This window comes from Gossypium arboreum, chromosome 7 (genome assembly GCF_025698485.1).
Source record: "Gossypium arboreum isolate Shixiya-1 chromosome 7, ASM2569848v2, whole genome shotgun sequence".
NCBI lineage: Eukaryota > Viridiplantae > Streptophyta > Magnoliopsida > Malvales > Malvaceae > Gossypium > Gossypium arboreum.
The window spans coordinates 97,806,959-97,821,486 of record NC_069076.1 but is presented as its reverse complement, the minus strand read 5'-3'; the positions used below and the strand labels follow the sequence as shown (position 1 = coordinate 97,821,486).

At 29.7% G+C, this 14,528-nt stretch overlaps 1 protein-coding gene across 1 annotated transcript; it reads left to right on the top strand.

The window, feature by feature from the left end:
• Window positions 1-585: 585 nt before the first annotated feature.
• Window positions 586-4,691, top strand: LOC108485211 (spermidine synthase 2-like). Its single transcript, XM_017789049.2, has 9 exons — window positions 586-766; window positions 1,678-1,754; window positions 2,398-2,520; window positions 2,699-2,803; window positions 2,879-2,951; window positions 3,396-3,467; window positions 3,554-3,749; window positions 3,843-3,972; window positions 4,535-4,691. Exons 1-9 carry the CDS (start codon window positions 586-588, stop codon window positions 4,595-4,597), a joined length of 1,020 nt encoding a protein of 339 aa, XP_017644538.1. The 3' UTR covers window positions 4,598-4,691.
• The last annotated feature ends 9,837 nt before the right edge of the window (window positions 4,692-14,528 follow it).

Here is a 14,528-nt window from a genome sequence, read left to right as displayed (position 1 = left end):
ATTTTAAACTTAAAATGTACTATTTATTAGTTCTAATATGATAACATTAAAACTTAATTAAATTAAATAAAATCTTAAAATAAAGAGATAATTTATTTAAAATTAAATTTATATTTAACATATAAAAATTTTTAAACAAAAGATATGAAATAATTAAAAGCAACCATTAAAAAATAATTTACTCAAATTATAAATAAATGCTTTAAATGAAAAATATATGTCAAAAATTATAATTTGAACATGATTAATTCTTTCCTTTTATTTTATAACCTTTCCTTTTAAATTCTATATCAAAATCGAAATGTAATTTATTAACATGTTACAAAAATTGGTTAATTTTGTCCCTATGATAATTATATACAGATTTCAGTTTTAAGGCAGAGATATGAACAATTATGATGATCTTACCAGAAAAGCACACAGATTGAGAAATTGCATAGGGACAGGTGTTCCCTCCCCCCACTCAACCAGCATATAAAAACCACCTACTATTGTCATCCATGGCAGCCAAGCCAAGCTCACATACCTGAAAACAAATATCCCGTCACTGAGAATTAGAAACTAAGAAACCAAGCCTACACCCTAATGGCAGAGATGAATAACATCGTTTCTGGTGCAAATATTCACATAAGCGACCAGAGGAAGATTGTGAGTATCAGCAATGATAGTAATTGTGAGACTCTGACTAGTGGAGGTGATGAAAACATGGTGGACAATATTAAAGAAGCTGGTGGATGGTTTGCTGAGCATTGTCCAATATGGCCAGGTGATGAATGCCCACTACTGCTTTACATTTTCTTACTTTTATATCATATTTTCTCATCTTTATAAACCTAGCTAACTTGTTTTTTGCCTTCTTTATATAACATCAACTTCATCAAACTCACCCTACATATCATTTTCCTTTTGGTTATATCCTATACTATATATATATATATATATATGTATGCATAGTATTCTTCATTTCTTTTTGGTTCTAAGGTTTCTCCTTCATTACACAAATCTAGGTTAAAGACCTATGGAAGGACTCTATGTTGATAAAAGAGTAAATTGATCATTTTGTTAAAATTTACATTCATTTCTACTATTAAAAATTAATCTTTATACGTCAACATGAGGCACACGTGGAATGCCATGTGTCATTTTTTGATTATTTCATCAATCACGTCAATTTTTAATAGTACAAGTTGATTAAATTTTTAGTTAAAAAGATCAATTTACTCTTTGATCTAATGTATAGAGACTAGTTTATTATTTTTTAAATAGAGAAGACAAAATGCAATCTCAGAAACTTTTATGATACTTTTACCCACAAATCTAACTCTAACTAGATACCATTTCATATCTTTGGATATTGTTTATATACGTTTAAAACCCTTTTCCCCACTTTAATCACAGATTCATTCTCTCAACCATTAATAAAATATGCATGGATAGAGGAATTCTATTCATTTGGCAAGTGAAACCCTTGTGGTTTTGTGATGTCAAATTTTCAAACTTTTTTCTAAACCAAAATATTATTAAATAATTTACAAAAGTAGCCCTAAAAGCAATCATATCTAAGCTGTAAAAGCAAGGACATTTTGATGTGGATTTAGATTTTAGATTTTGTAGTTCCACTGATGTTGCCGAATGTTGATAAGGTTTGTGGATGTTTGTTCATAATGTATCTTGAAGGACAAGCACACTACATAAAGGTCGAGAAAGTTTTATTCGAGGGGAAGTCAAAGTACCAAAGAATGATGGTGTTTCTGGTAATATTAATTTAATTTAATTTAATTATATTAGGGTAAACTACATTTAAGGTCATTAAATTATTAATAAATTTACGCTTTAGTAATTCAATTTTAAAAAATTACAAAATGACTACTGAACTATTCAAAAGTTTTTATTTAAGTCACTAGGCTATTAATTTTTTTCTTTAAAAAGGTTTGGCTAACGAGCCTCAAGTGACAATCCGACAATTGGTATGGTTGATCAATACCTATCGACAAATAGAAGAACATACCTTAAATCCAAGTTGATCTGAAATTAATGTCAGTGATCAAAGAAGAAGTTGTTTGAATTTTGGTTCACAAATTCATGATGTTTAAAGATGTTTCATGAAAAAAAAAACTAAACTGTAGAAGAGAAAAAGAAGGAAAGCTTTCGATTAAAGTAGGTGATGCGAACAAAGAAAGCCATAAAATATCTATTTTAACGGCCCAATTACTAAAATGAAAACTTTTGAATGGTTAAATGATCATTTCGTACCTTTTGAAAGTCAAATGACCAAAGTATAAACTTTCAAATAGTTTAATGACCTTGAATGTAGTTTACCCTGAATATATTCTTAAAATCCAACTTTCATAATTAAATTTATAAATGGTGGCCTGGCTGGCACATGTTAATTTGTAGTCATCAGGATATGGAAAGGTGTTTGTGTTAGACGGGGCACTCCAACTGACCGAGAAGGATGAATGTTCATATCAAGAAATGATGACCCACCTTCCTCTTTGCTCCATTCCAGCCCCCAACAAGGTTCTTATATATTTATTATTCTATACATCATCACTTGTCTATATATATATAGTCCAATGTCTACCATTTTTTGTGCAATAATAAGATTTCATGATGAACCCAGATTTGTTTAATCATTTTTATTTGGTAGCAGCAGCAAAATTTTGAGGTTCGGTAACTGTCATTTCATCCATTTTAGGTGTTGCTGATTGGTGGAGGAGATGGTGGCATCCTCCGGGAAATATCTCGACACAATTCTGTCCACCACATTGATATATGCGAGATAGACACTGTGCTGATTGATGTGAGTAGAGCAACAACCCTACAACTAAATGTCCTTCACTTAATTGGGTTTAACTTTATGTTTTGATTTTTAAAGGTGTATAAGGAATTCTTCCCTGATATTGCCATTGGTTATGATGATCCTCGCGTAACACTTCATGTTCAAGATGGTATGCATGCATGCATGCTTTTCTTTCTTTTCTTTCTTTTTCATGGTAAATGATAAAAGTATCGTAGAAGTCTTTGTACTAAAAGTTGAATTGCATTTTGCTTGTTCTATTTAAAATATGGGCAAATTAGCCCTTAAATAGCATATCAAAGAGTAAATAAATTATTTTGTTAAAAATTTTATTCATTTTTATGGTTAATAATTGATTCATCTAACTCAGCATGAGGTATACATGACATCCACGTATAATTATTTGGTTATTTCATTAAGTATGCCAATTTTTAAAAGTAGAATTAGATGAAATTTTTAACAAAAAAATCTAATTTACTCATCTTTTGAATAAAGATAACAAAACACAATCTAATTTATAGTAGAGAAGCTTCCATTATATTTTTAGCTCATCTATAATAATTTGAATGCTTCTCAACAATAATTTCGCCTGCAGGAACTGCATTCTTGAAATCTGTTCCAAATGGTACCTATGATGCAATAATAGTGGATGCATTTGACCCCATAAGTATATCCCTCCTCCATCTATGCATGTTAATAGTCATTTTAAGTTGTTGTTACATTACATTGACTATATATGTATATATGATGCAGGACCAGAACATGAACTTTTGGACAGTCCATTCTTTAAGTTGGCAGCAAAAGCTCTCCGTCCAGGAGGAGTGATGTGCATCCAGGCAGAAAGCTTATGGTATCAGCCATTCGACATTGAACAACTCATTTCAAGTTTTCGTCATATTTTCAAAGGATCTATCAGCTATGCCTGGACTATTGTTCCCACTTATCCAAGGCATGTCTCAACTCCCTTTTTGTGTGTTGTTTTTTGGGGAACAATAAGAAGCTATAATTGTGTCTAACATAAAAACAAATTTTATTATGACAGTGGAGTGATTGGTTTCTTGCTTTGTTCAACCGAAGGGCCATATGTTGACTTCAAAGTGCCTGTCAACCCCATCGATCCCGACCAGATTTCGGGTGTAGCCAAACAACCCTTGAAATTTTACAACTCAGAGGTAATAATTAATACACATTCTTTGGAAATGTTACCAAGATTCCAGAATATTGGATAATGATCTTTTACAAAAAATTTTATCAAGTTAACCCTTATTCTTTTAACTAAATTTGGCTCTCAACCTTTTAAAAAGAATAAATTTGATCATTAACTTTTCAGAAAGAGTCAAATTGTTGTTTTCTTAATGGAAATCTTAGCTACAACTTTAAATTCTTAAACATGATAGTTTGCATGGCAATACAAGTATATTTTATATTTTTTTTTTTTTAAATTATTAGTTGGCATGGCATATATAACAAATAGTGTCATTTCACAATGAAGTACACATCAACTATTAAGTGGATTGTCACGCCAATACCATTCAGAATTTGATATTTTAGTCGGTATTTCTATTATATTAAAATTTTTGTATTAAAAGAATGCATTAATTTTATTTTTTCCTTTAAGAAAAAATAATACAAACCATTTCTGAATAAAGAAAGATATGGTGCATGTGTTAGTGACGAGAAGAAGAAAAGTGAGGATGTGTAATTATATTGAAAGTTGTGTAATTGGAATTTCAGGTACACTCAGCTGCGTTTTGTTTGCCAACTTTTGCGAAAAAGACAATGGACCTCAATGTTTGAGTAGATTGTTTAATGTTTCACAATGTGCGCAATGCAAGTTTCCAATAAAACTATATGCAAATACCAACACATGATTTTTTTCCCTTGTATCACATTTTCAAATGTCAGCTTTCTCATCAATCTAATACTAATATAGTTTATGGTTTCCATTTATAAAAGCTATACACTCTTTTCAGTTTTTATTATAAAAAGGATGTAGAGTTGCTATTATCAAGAAAAATCGAGTTTGTAATGATATGATTTCATGATTATTCAAGTTTTAAAATTTTAAGTCTAAAAAATTTAAAACTTGAGAAAGTTTAAATCCAATAAAATTCAAAGGTGTAATGATTCTAGCTCGAGATAATAATAAAAATGACAATTATTTAATTTATGAAAATATATTTATAAATATTATATAATTAGTTTTCATACACATAGATGTATAAATTTATTGTATTTATCTTTTAAAGCATGTTAAATTACTTTTTCAAAATATATTTAGAAAGGGTAAGGTCATTTGATATTAAAAAATGGGTAGTTTTTTTTGTTTTAAATGATGAAAACGTTAGTTTAATTAAGAATTTTCTTAATTTTGATTTTTTATACTTTTAACATTTTTTTATTTTACCTAGTTTATTACATGACGTGTGTTGCACATCTATTTAATTATTTTAATTATTTAATTATATATTTTAATTTATTTAATTTATATAAGTAATTATTTGATAAATTTGAAAACGAGTTAGGTTCGAGGAACAAGTCAAATGGGCAAGCTTCGATTTTAGTTACTAGAGGAAGATAACAGTCTAAAGATTTGGGTCAAAGAAGATCTAGGGTGAGATCAAAATCAAGAAGCCACTACAAACAATGTGGCTACTGCAAAAAAAAAAAAAAGGTCACATCAAAACAAAATGCTATAAACTTCAAAAAAAAAAAGAGCTTTACCGAAAACAATGAGAAAGGGAAGTAGAAAGCTAATGTAGGAGAGGACAGAGGTGATGATTTTCTAGTGTCAACAACCAAAAGGTCTAAGTTTACATCCGAGTGGATCTTGGACTCAGAGTGTTCCTACCATATGTGTCCCAACAAGGGTTGGTTCTCCACATACCGTTCGGTTAAAAGTGGAGTTGTGCTTATTGGAGATAACCCACTTGCAAAACCGGCATCGGTACCATTCAAATTAGGATGCATGACAGGATAATCAGAACATTATCAGATGTTAGGCATGTGTCTGATTTAAAGAAGAATTTCATCTCTTTGGGTATTCTAGACTCGAATGGTTGTAGGATCGTCATCGAGTTAAACGGTTTAAAAATATATTGTGGAGCTCTTGTTTTAATGAGAGGTCAGAAGATCAAAAGTCTATACATTCTATAGGGATCAACTATTACTAGTGCAACAACGATTTCGTCTGAAATCGAGCCAAAACAGTCGCTACATTGCAATGAGGAGACTCGGGACATCGCAACGACGCAACAAATTTCAATAGATCCAGAGTCAAATACAACAAGATCATGACATATGCGGCTAGGCCATATAAGCAAAAAAAGAATGACCATTTTGAACAAAAGAGGTTTTCTTCCAGAAACAAGAGTTGGGAAATTAAATTTTTGCGAACATTACATTTATGGGAAACAAACTTGAGTTAATTTTAGTTTCGTAAAACACAGAATGAAGAACACTCTCTACTACATTCACTCCGACTTGTGGGGTCTAACTCCGATCATTTCAAAAGGAGACAGCAGATACCTCCTAACTTTTATTGATGACAACTCCAAAAAGGTATGGTTCTAATTCCTAAAAAGTGATAATGAAGTTTTTGGGACTTTCAAGTAGTGGAAGACTTTACTAGAGAAACAAGCTAAGAAATCTGTAAAGAGCTTAAGGACGAGCAATGGCCTCAACTTCTATTCAGCCAAATTCAGCGACTACTGTAAGTAGGAAGGTATTGAGGGACACTACACAATTGCTACTACTCCACAGCAGAGTGGGGTTAAAGAAAGAATGAATAGAACCCTACTTGAGAAAGCTCGATGCATACTTTTCAACACAGGCCTCGAAAAGGAGTTTTGTATTGAAGCCATAAATTTGGCAAGCTATTTGGTGAACCGGTCTTCACATCGATCTTTGGATGGAAAGGTTCTTAAAGAGATTGGTTAGGCAATACTCCAAACTATTTTAACCTTAAAGTATTCAGTTGTCCTGCTTATATAAGAGTAAGTCAAGGAAAGCTTGAACCAAGGGCCTAAGATGCATATTTCTGGGTTTTGCTACTTGGTTTTTAAGCGGTCAAATAAGATTCACCTCTCTTTCCTAGGTCCCTACTTGGTGCACGATTCACATTCATTTCTTTGATTTTTCCTTAAAAGAGAAACTATGGAAAATTAAAATTGTTTGTTTTATGATTGATTGATTCTTGTAAATAAATTAAAATAAATATTATAAAATTTCCATAGTATGTCATGCATATATTGGAAGCATGTCATATAGATTAGGAAAAAATGTCACTAGGACTATTGTATGATCATTCTTGAAATCCAGGATAAAAACCTTGTATGTTTTTAAAATATTGAGTGGAAGAAGGTCTTTGAACAAGATTTATGGCCTCTATTGATGGTCCTTAAGTGATAGCATGATAAAGTTTTGAGTTAGTTCCTAACCTAGCCACACCCCAAAGTAAACTTTATCATATGGGTTCACTGGATGAGATTTCCTTTTAAGGATAGCTAGTCATGCATGACTCTCAGTGAGGTTGTCCCAAAATGACTCACAAATGAAAACATGTTCATGATGGGTGTTAAGTCAATGGTTAGACACTCAAGATCGTGTTTTATTAATTTTTTTCCCAAGACATGATATTTAAGCTAGAGATGATGGTCAAATGTTAGACGATCGTTGGTTCATGTAGAGTTTTGATAATTAAGATTCACGAACTAATTGGATGTAATCTATGTTCTTGCTAGTTAATCATGGGACCCCAACACGACATGATTGATAGGTGTGAGAATGATCGTAGCAATAGAAAAATGTTTTCCAAGATTTTAATACAACGCATCATACTACATTCTTGATATGTTGTTGAAATGAAAATATTTGCTTAATAAAAATATAGTAATTAGTGAATCTTTATTGTTTTTCAGTTCAAATATGTCTCATACTCCTCTTATTAGTATTCTTACTGAGAATAAATTGAATGTGGATAACTTTCGAGAGTGGAAAAATAACTTGCTGATAGTTCTTAACTGTGAGAAACACAAACTCAACCTAGATGAACCTTGCCCAGCTAAAGCTCAACCCAAAGCAAGAAATCACTAGAGACATTCTGGCTCGATTGCTCAATGTTATATGTTAGTGAGCATGAGTAGTGTGCTGCAAAAGCAACACGAGAATTTTTCTATTACCAAAGAGATCATGAAAAATTTGGAAGATTTGCTCGTAGGCCAAGTTGCATTGGCTCGACAATCTGCTATTACAAATTTTATGAACTCTCAGCAAAAACCTAACACTCCGATCAAAGATCATATGCTGAAGCTTATGGGATTCTTTGCTTAAGTAGAGGACATCGGGGATAAACAAGATATGAATACTCAAATTGAAATAGTGTTCAAATCCTTGAACAATAAGTTCACTGGCTTTAGGTCCGTTTACAACTTGGGGAATAAGGCGCTTACCTTGACTCAAATCATGAAGGAATTACAATCCTATGAGTTGATACTAAATGGTGGTAAGCCAATTCAAGAAAAACTTGAGAAAAACTTAGTTGTGGACTTCCTACCCTTTAAGAAGAAGTAGAAAGCTAAGAGAAATAAGAAACCAACTAAATCTTCGATTCCATCTCGTGTGGATAGGAAGAAGACTAAGAAGTCAAAAGATCCTAAAAAGATTAAATGTTTCTTTTACAATAGGAAATAACACTTCAAATCAAACTACAAGGAGTATAAGGATTACTTAGTTGAAAATGAAAAAGGTGTGGAACTCTTTGTGGTTGAATCTTGTTTAGTGGAAGAATCAATTGACAGCTGGATTATTTATTCTAGAGCCACTAACCATGTATGTGTTTTTTTATAGAGGTTCGGTGAAACAAGAAGTCTGCATGACAAGAGCCTCTCATTGCCAATCGGATATAAGAGCTTTGTTTTAGTCGAAGTAGTGGGAGAATTTATTTTACATTTTGATAATTTTAGGAAGATTGTTTTAAAGGATGTGTTTTATATACCTCATTTAAAAGGAACTTAATTTCTGTAGCATGTTTATTTAATGACAGTTATTCCGTAACATTCAATAAAGGGATTGCTATTCACAAAAATCGTTCTTTGATTTTTAATTGATGGATGGAAAACAATCTTTATTTTATCAAAACAAATAACTACTCGATGCTTCAAACTGAAATGGTGAATAAGAAGCTTAAAACTTCTTATTCTAATGAGGGGTACGTATGACATTTAAGACTTGGTCATATTAACCAAGAAAAAATCACTAAACTTATAGAAGATGGTCCCTTAAGTATGCTTAAGGAAGTTAGTCTTCCAAAATGTGAATCTTACTTGGAAGGTAAAATGACTAAGAGGAATTTTAATGCAAAAGGTACAAATGCCAACCAACCTTTAGAACTTGTGCACACTGATGTGTTTGGTCTCATGAGCATCAGTGCCTGAAAAGGTTACGATTATTACGTGACTTTCATCGATGACTATTCTTGATATGGATATGTTCATCTAATGCACTGCAAAAGTGAAACATTTGATAAATTTTGAGAGTTTCGTGCGAAAATGGAAAAGAAATTAAGTATATCTCAACAACTATTTTGATCTAACATTTGGTATTAGAGCCTACCACTTAACGTAGCTAGTGGAGGTCCTTAGTGTTTCTAGGTTCTAGCTATGGAAGGTTCCTCTCCTTCATGTAGCAATTATTTATATTGGAAAGTCCGTATGAAGACTTACATAAAATCCATTAATGAGAAGGCATAAAGAGCAATTCTTACATGATAGGAGTCACCTATGATTTATTCTAAGAATAGTAGAGTGGCAAAGCCTAAAGCTTAATGGACTACCAAGGAAGAAAAGCTCGCTAATGCCAACTTTAAAGCCTTGTATGCCATCTTCTGTGGAGTTGAGTTGTAGAAATTAAAAAGGATTGCCAAATGCACTATTGTTAAATTTGTCTAGTATATCTTAGAGACTGCTCATGAAGGAACATGTACTATCAAGCAATCAAAGATGCAAGTGCTGACTTCAAGGTTTAAAAGCATAAAGATGCAAGAATAAGAGACTATTTGAGAGTTTTATGCAAAGGTGTGTGATCTGTCAAACTAGACTTTTGCTCTAGGAGAGGAAAACACAAAATACCAAGTTGGTCTAGAAGGTGTTGAGATCTCTTCCTGATAGATTCTCTATTAAGGTTATTGCTATTGAAAAAGCTAAAGATCTCGAAAGGTTGGCTATTGATGAATTCACTGGTTCTTTACAAACCCTTGAGATGAATTTTGATGAGGCTAAACACAACAGAGCAAAGGGTGTGACACCTTGCATTTAACCCGATCATTGGATCCGAATATGTGACGTCACATTACATTGCCAGAATAACTCAGACTATCTCAACATATTCATAATGATTATACATGCATACGAGGATTAATTATATAATTGACATTATACTGTTGAACAAACATATTAATTCACTGCCAAATGGGCCCATACATCATTAAATATCATAGCCTGAGATTTGGTTCCCTAATTAAAAAAATAATTTATATTATTATTATTATAGTTAAAATATAAATATGATAATATTTGTTGAAAAATATGACAAGTATAAAGGATATCTTGAGGGAGTGCCCACTCCCTGAATAATTGTGGTAGCTTATGCAGTTTTTATATTCATGTTGTTGGGAATTTATTTAATTAAAATTTTGAGTTATGTTGACTGTGTGGGTTATATCTAGCCCATCAATGAAGATCATATAGATTGGATCGGATTAGATCACCATTATCTAATCCATTGGATCGTGGATATTGGATTGTGATAGTAAAACCTATTGTGTTGTGGTTTTACTTGTTGAATTCGCAAGGGTGAATTTATTGGTGAGAGTATCAGTCTTCAAGGTGCAAAATCAAATAAATTGTCACGGGTGTGTGATAAATTTAGGTTCATTTGTTCTAAGTGTTGACAATAGTGAATATTTCTCACAGAGCTAGACTCTGCAAACGTAGGGAAACCGAATTGCGTAAACAATCTGTGTCATTTGTTTTGTTTCTTTTTATCCTGCCCATTTCCTTAGTCACTCCTTTCAAGCACATAGTTAATATCTCAACAACTGTTTTGATATAACAATATTATCTTATCATCGATTAAAATATTCTTTCATCTCTCGTTAGTGCCATTGTTATTCAAATATTATTCAATATTTCCTCTTTCTTGAAGCATTATTTTAATACTCTTCTTTTTATATAGATATGTAACTTATCAATGTTAACAATCTCCTTTCAATCTACATTGATATAAATAATTATTAATTAATAGGCATAATATTTCAAGAAAACGATGAAAATATTCGCAATAATATTAAGTAAGCATTATTAATTACCACATAATAATATGGTCAAATATCAAATAATAGAAAAAGCTAAACATTTAAATAATAATGAGAATAGATTTTTGTGAGGAAAGCAAAACCTATTTTTAAAGATGATTTTCTTTAGATGCTATTTGAATAAAAATGTGTAAATATTTGATGCTAATGTATTTATTTACAGTGTTAAATCTTAATTTGATAATTAATTTAAAATAATTAATGTAAACTAAAATAAATACAAAATCTATTTCATTATATCTATGATTTAATTTAATTTAATTTAATTATTTGTAATTAAATATTATTTTTATTATCCTATAATAATAATTAGTAATATATTAAAATATCATTTTCTATCATCAACTTAGTAACACAATTAATAATAACAATATTTTCATCAATTAAAACTTTCTTCTCAACTGATATATAAATATATATATATATATATATATATATATATATATTTAATATTTAATGGCACATTGAATGTAATTTTAAGTATTTAGTTTTTAATTAATTTTAAAATAATTATTTTTAATTAATTTTTAAAATTTTAATTCATTATTTGAATTATTAAATATAATAAAATATATTAACTTATTTAATAATTCAAATATAATAAAAAATTCAAATATCATATTAAAATATTGATATTTTATAGATCAATAATTTTTTAATAATATTTATAAAAATAAAATAATAATTAAAAATTTTATACTATTTTCAACATACAATAAACGCTATTAAAATATATTAATTATTTTGATAATTCAAATATAGTAATAATAATAAAATCTTATTATTAAAGAATTTGTACAAACAATAAATATATTAAAGAATTTGTAAAATAAATTCTTCATGATTCAATTTTATTTTATTTTCTTAATAGTCAATAAATTGACTATAATAATTTGTAAATAATATATAATTAATATGTAGAAAAGATAATAGAGAATATAAAATAAGAAAAGAAAAGATAAATAGAAAGAAATAATGTAAAATAAAATAAAGATATTAAAATTATTTTTAAAGTTTGTATGACGTGGCAATTTATTATTAGCTGGAAATTTTTAACAAATATTACATTTTGGTGTAAAAGTGGTAACGAAAGAATAGTTTAAGTATCATTTGTGACAAAAAAAGTTTAGGTACCAACTTGAGAAAAAGAGTATTGTTTAGGTACTATTTATGGGTTAAGCTCTTTTTAAAAAATAGATTTAATAGTTTGATTAACAAGGGTACTAAATTGAGAGAAAAAAAGTAGTTTAGGTATCACGTGAAAAAATTTATGTACCAAGATGAAAAAATAAAAGTGTAAGTACTAATTTGTGGGTTAAGCAAAATATAATTATCATAAATGTTAATTTACTCAAATTTTTTATTTAATAATTTTAAATTAAATATTATAATTATTTTTAAATGTCAATTTACTAATATGATATAAAATAAATGATATTCTTGTCAGTTAAATTTTTTTTCAAACTCATGCTTTTTATATATATATATATATATATATATATATTATAAATAGATAAAAATATATGTTGATTGAATCTTAACTCGATTGGTATGAGTATTGTTGTCAATACAGGAGGATGTAAGTTGACGTGTGCTATCCTCTTATCTATAGTTTGAAGAGAGATTATGAATAGTTTTAGATATTGTGTAAAAAAAATGAGATATAATATGTATTTATATAATTATTTGGGAAAGGGGTGGGGCAAAGTATTTATAAAGATTAGAAGGGAATATTTGGGATGATGAAAAGGATTAAGAAAGTTACAAAGCCATATCAAATCTAAAACTCTCTCTCACTATGGAATTATGAAAGCAAACAAAGAAACCTTTAGACTAAAGGGGCTCTATCTCCCACATTTTCAGGTCAATGGGTCCATCTATTTAATCAACATCCCCCATTTATTATTTGCGAGAGATACTACCACAACCTACCCTTTCTTTTACTATTTCCATCACAACCAAGTTGTGGACACCAATGCCTCTTATTCATCTCTCTTTTATCTTTACATTATTTTTTCTACTCAATTAAGCGTATTAAATTAAATATTAAAATCAATTTTGAGTATTTAAATGGAACAGAAAAATTTAAGTATTAAATTAAATATTAAAATTAAAATCAAATATTAAATTAAAAAAATTAGCTACCAATTATAACATTGAAACTAAACTCAGAGATCAAATAATATATTTAATATATTTCTAAACTTAGTCATTCTTATGTGAATTTGACTTTTCTGGGCCTTAGCTTAGAGGAGGCTCATAATTTTGCTGTACACTTCTAGTTTAGCTCTTCTAATCACATGTTAATCGTTCAGTGCAGTAAAGTGGCTCGTAGATTCGGCCGCTTGGGCCTCATAAAATCTTTTGATTTTTCTTTTGGACTGGATTACAACAAGGATATTCATGAGGTTGTATTGGCATAAAATAAAATAAAAAATCAAATCTATATGAACCTAGAGCTTACGTTCTAATTTACCTAACTGTAAGTTACAACTAAAAGAAAGAAGCATGTGATTGTAGGAAAGATGAAAAGAGATTTTGCCAAGGAGAAATTCACAAATTTTGGGAAGAGAAGAGCAATATGCATGTAAAAATATCATGGAGTTCTTTGTACTAAAAGTCGTATTGTATTTTATTTTTTCTACTTAAAAAGTAGACAAATTAGTCCCTATATGTTAGATCAAATAGCAAATTGATCCTTCTATTAAAAAGTTTATCCATTTCTGCTGTTAAAATTTGGTTCCTATATGTCAGTATGGGGTATACATGACATGTCATGTGTAACTGTTTGGTTATTCTATTAGCCACGTCAGTTTTGAACAATAGAAATGAAAAGAATTTTTAACAGAAATGACAAATTTGCTCTTTGATTTAATGTACAAAAACCAACGTGCCTATTTTTTGAGCAAAGGAGATAAAATGCAATATGATTTATAGTATAAGTGCCTCCATGGAAGCCGCTATACTAGAAATCAGATTGCATTTTGCCCCTTCTACTAAAAAAATTGGAAAATTAGTTCATATACGTTAGATCAAAAAGCAGATTAGTCCTTTTGTTAAAAATTTCATCCTTTTTTTTCTGTTGAAAATTGGTCCCTGTATATCAACATAAAATACACATGGCATGTCACATCTCACTGTTTGGTTTTTCATCTAGTTTTTAATAGTACAAATGAATGAAATTTTTAACAAAAATGACCAATTTACTCTTTAATATGATGTATAGTGATTAATTAGCTTATTTTTAGTAGAGAAAATAAAATACAATTTGACTCTTAATATGATGACCTCCATGGTATTTCTACCATACAGCAATTGTAGTTTCTCCGTCTCTTATGTAAAATTTAACCCAACCCC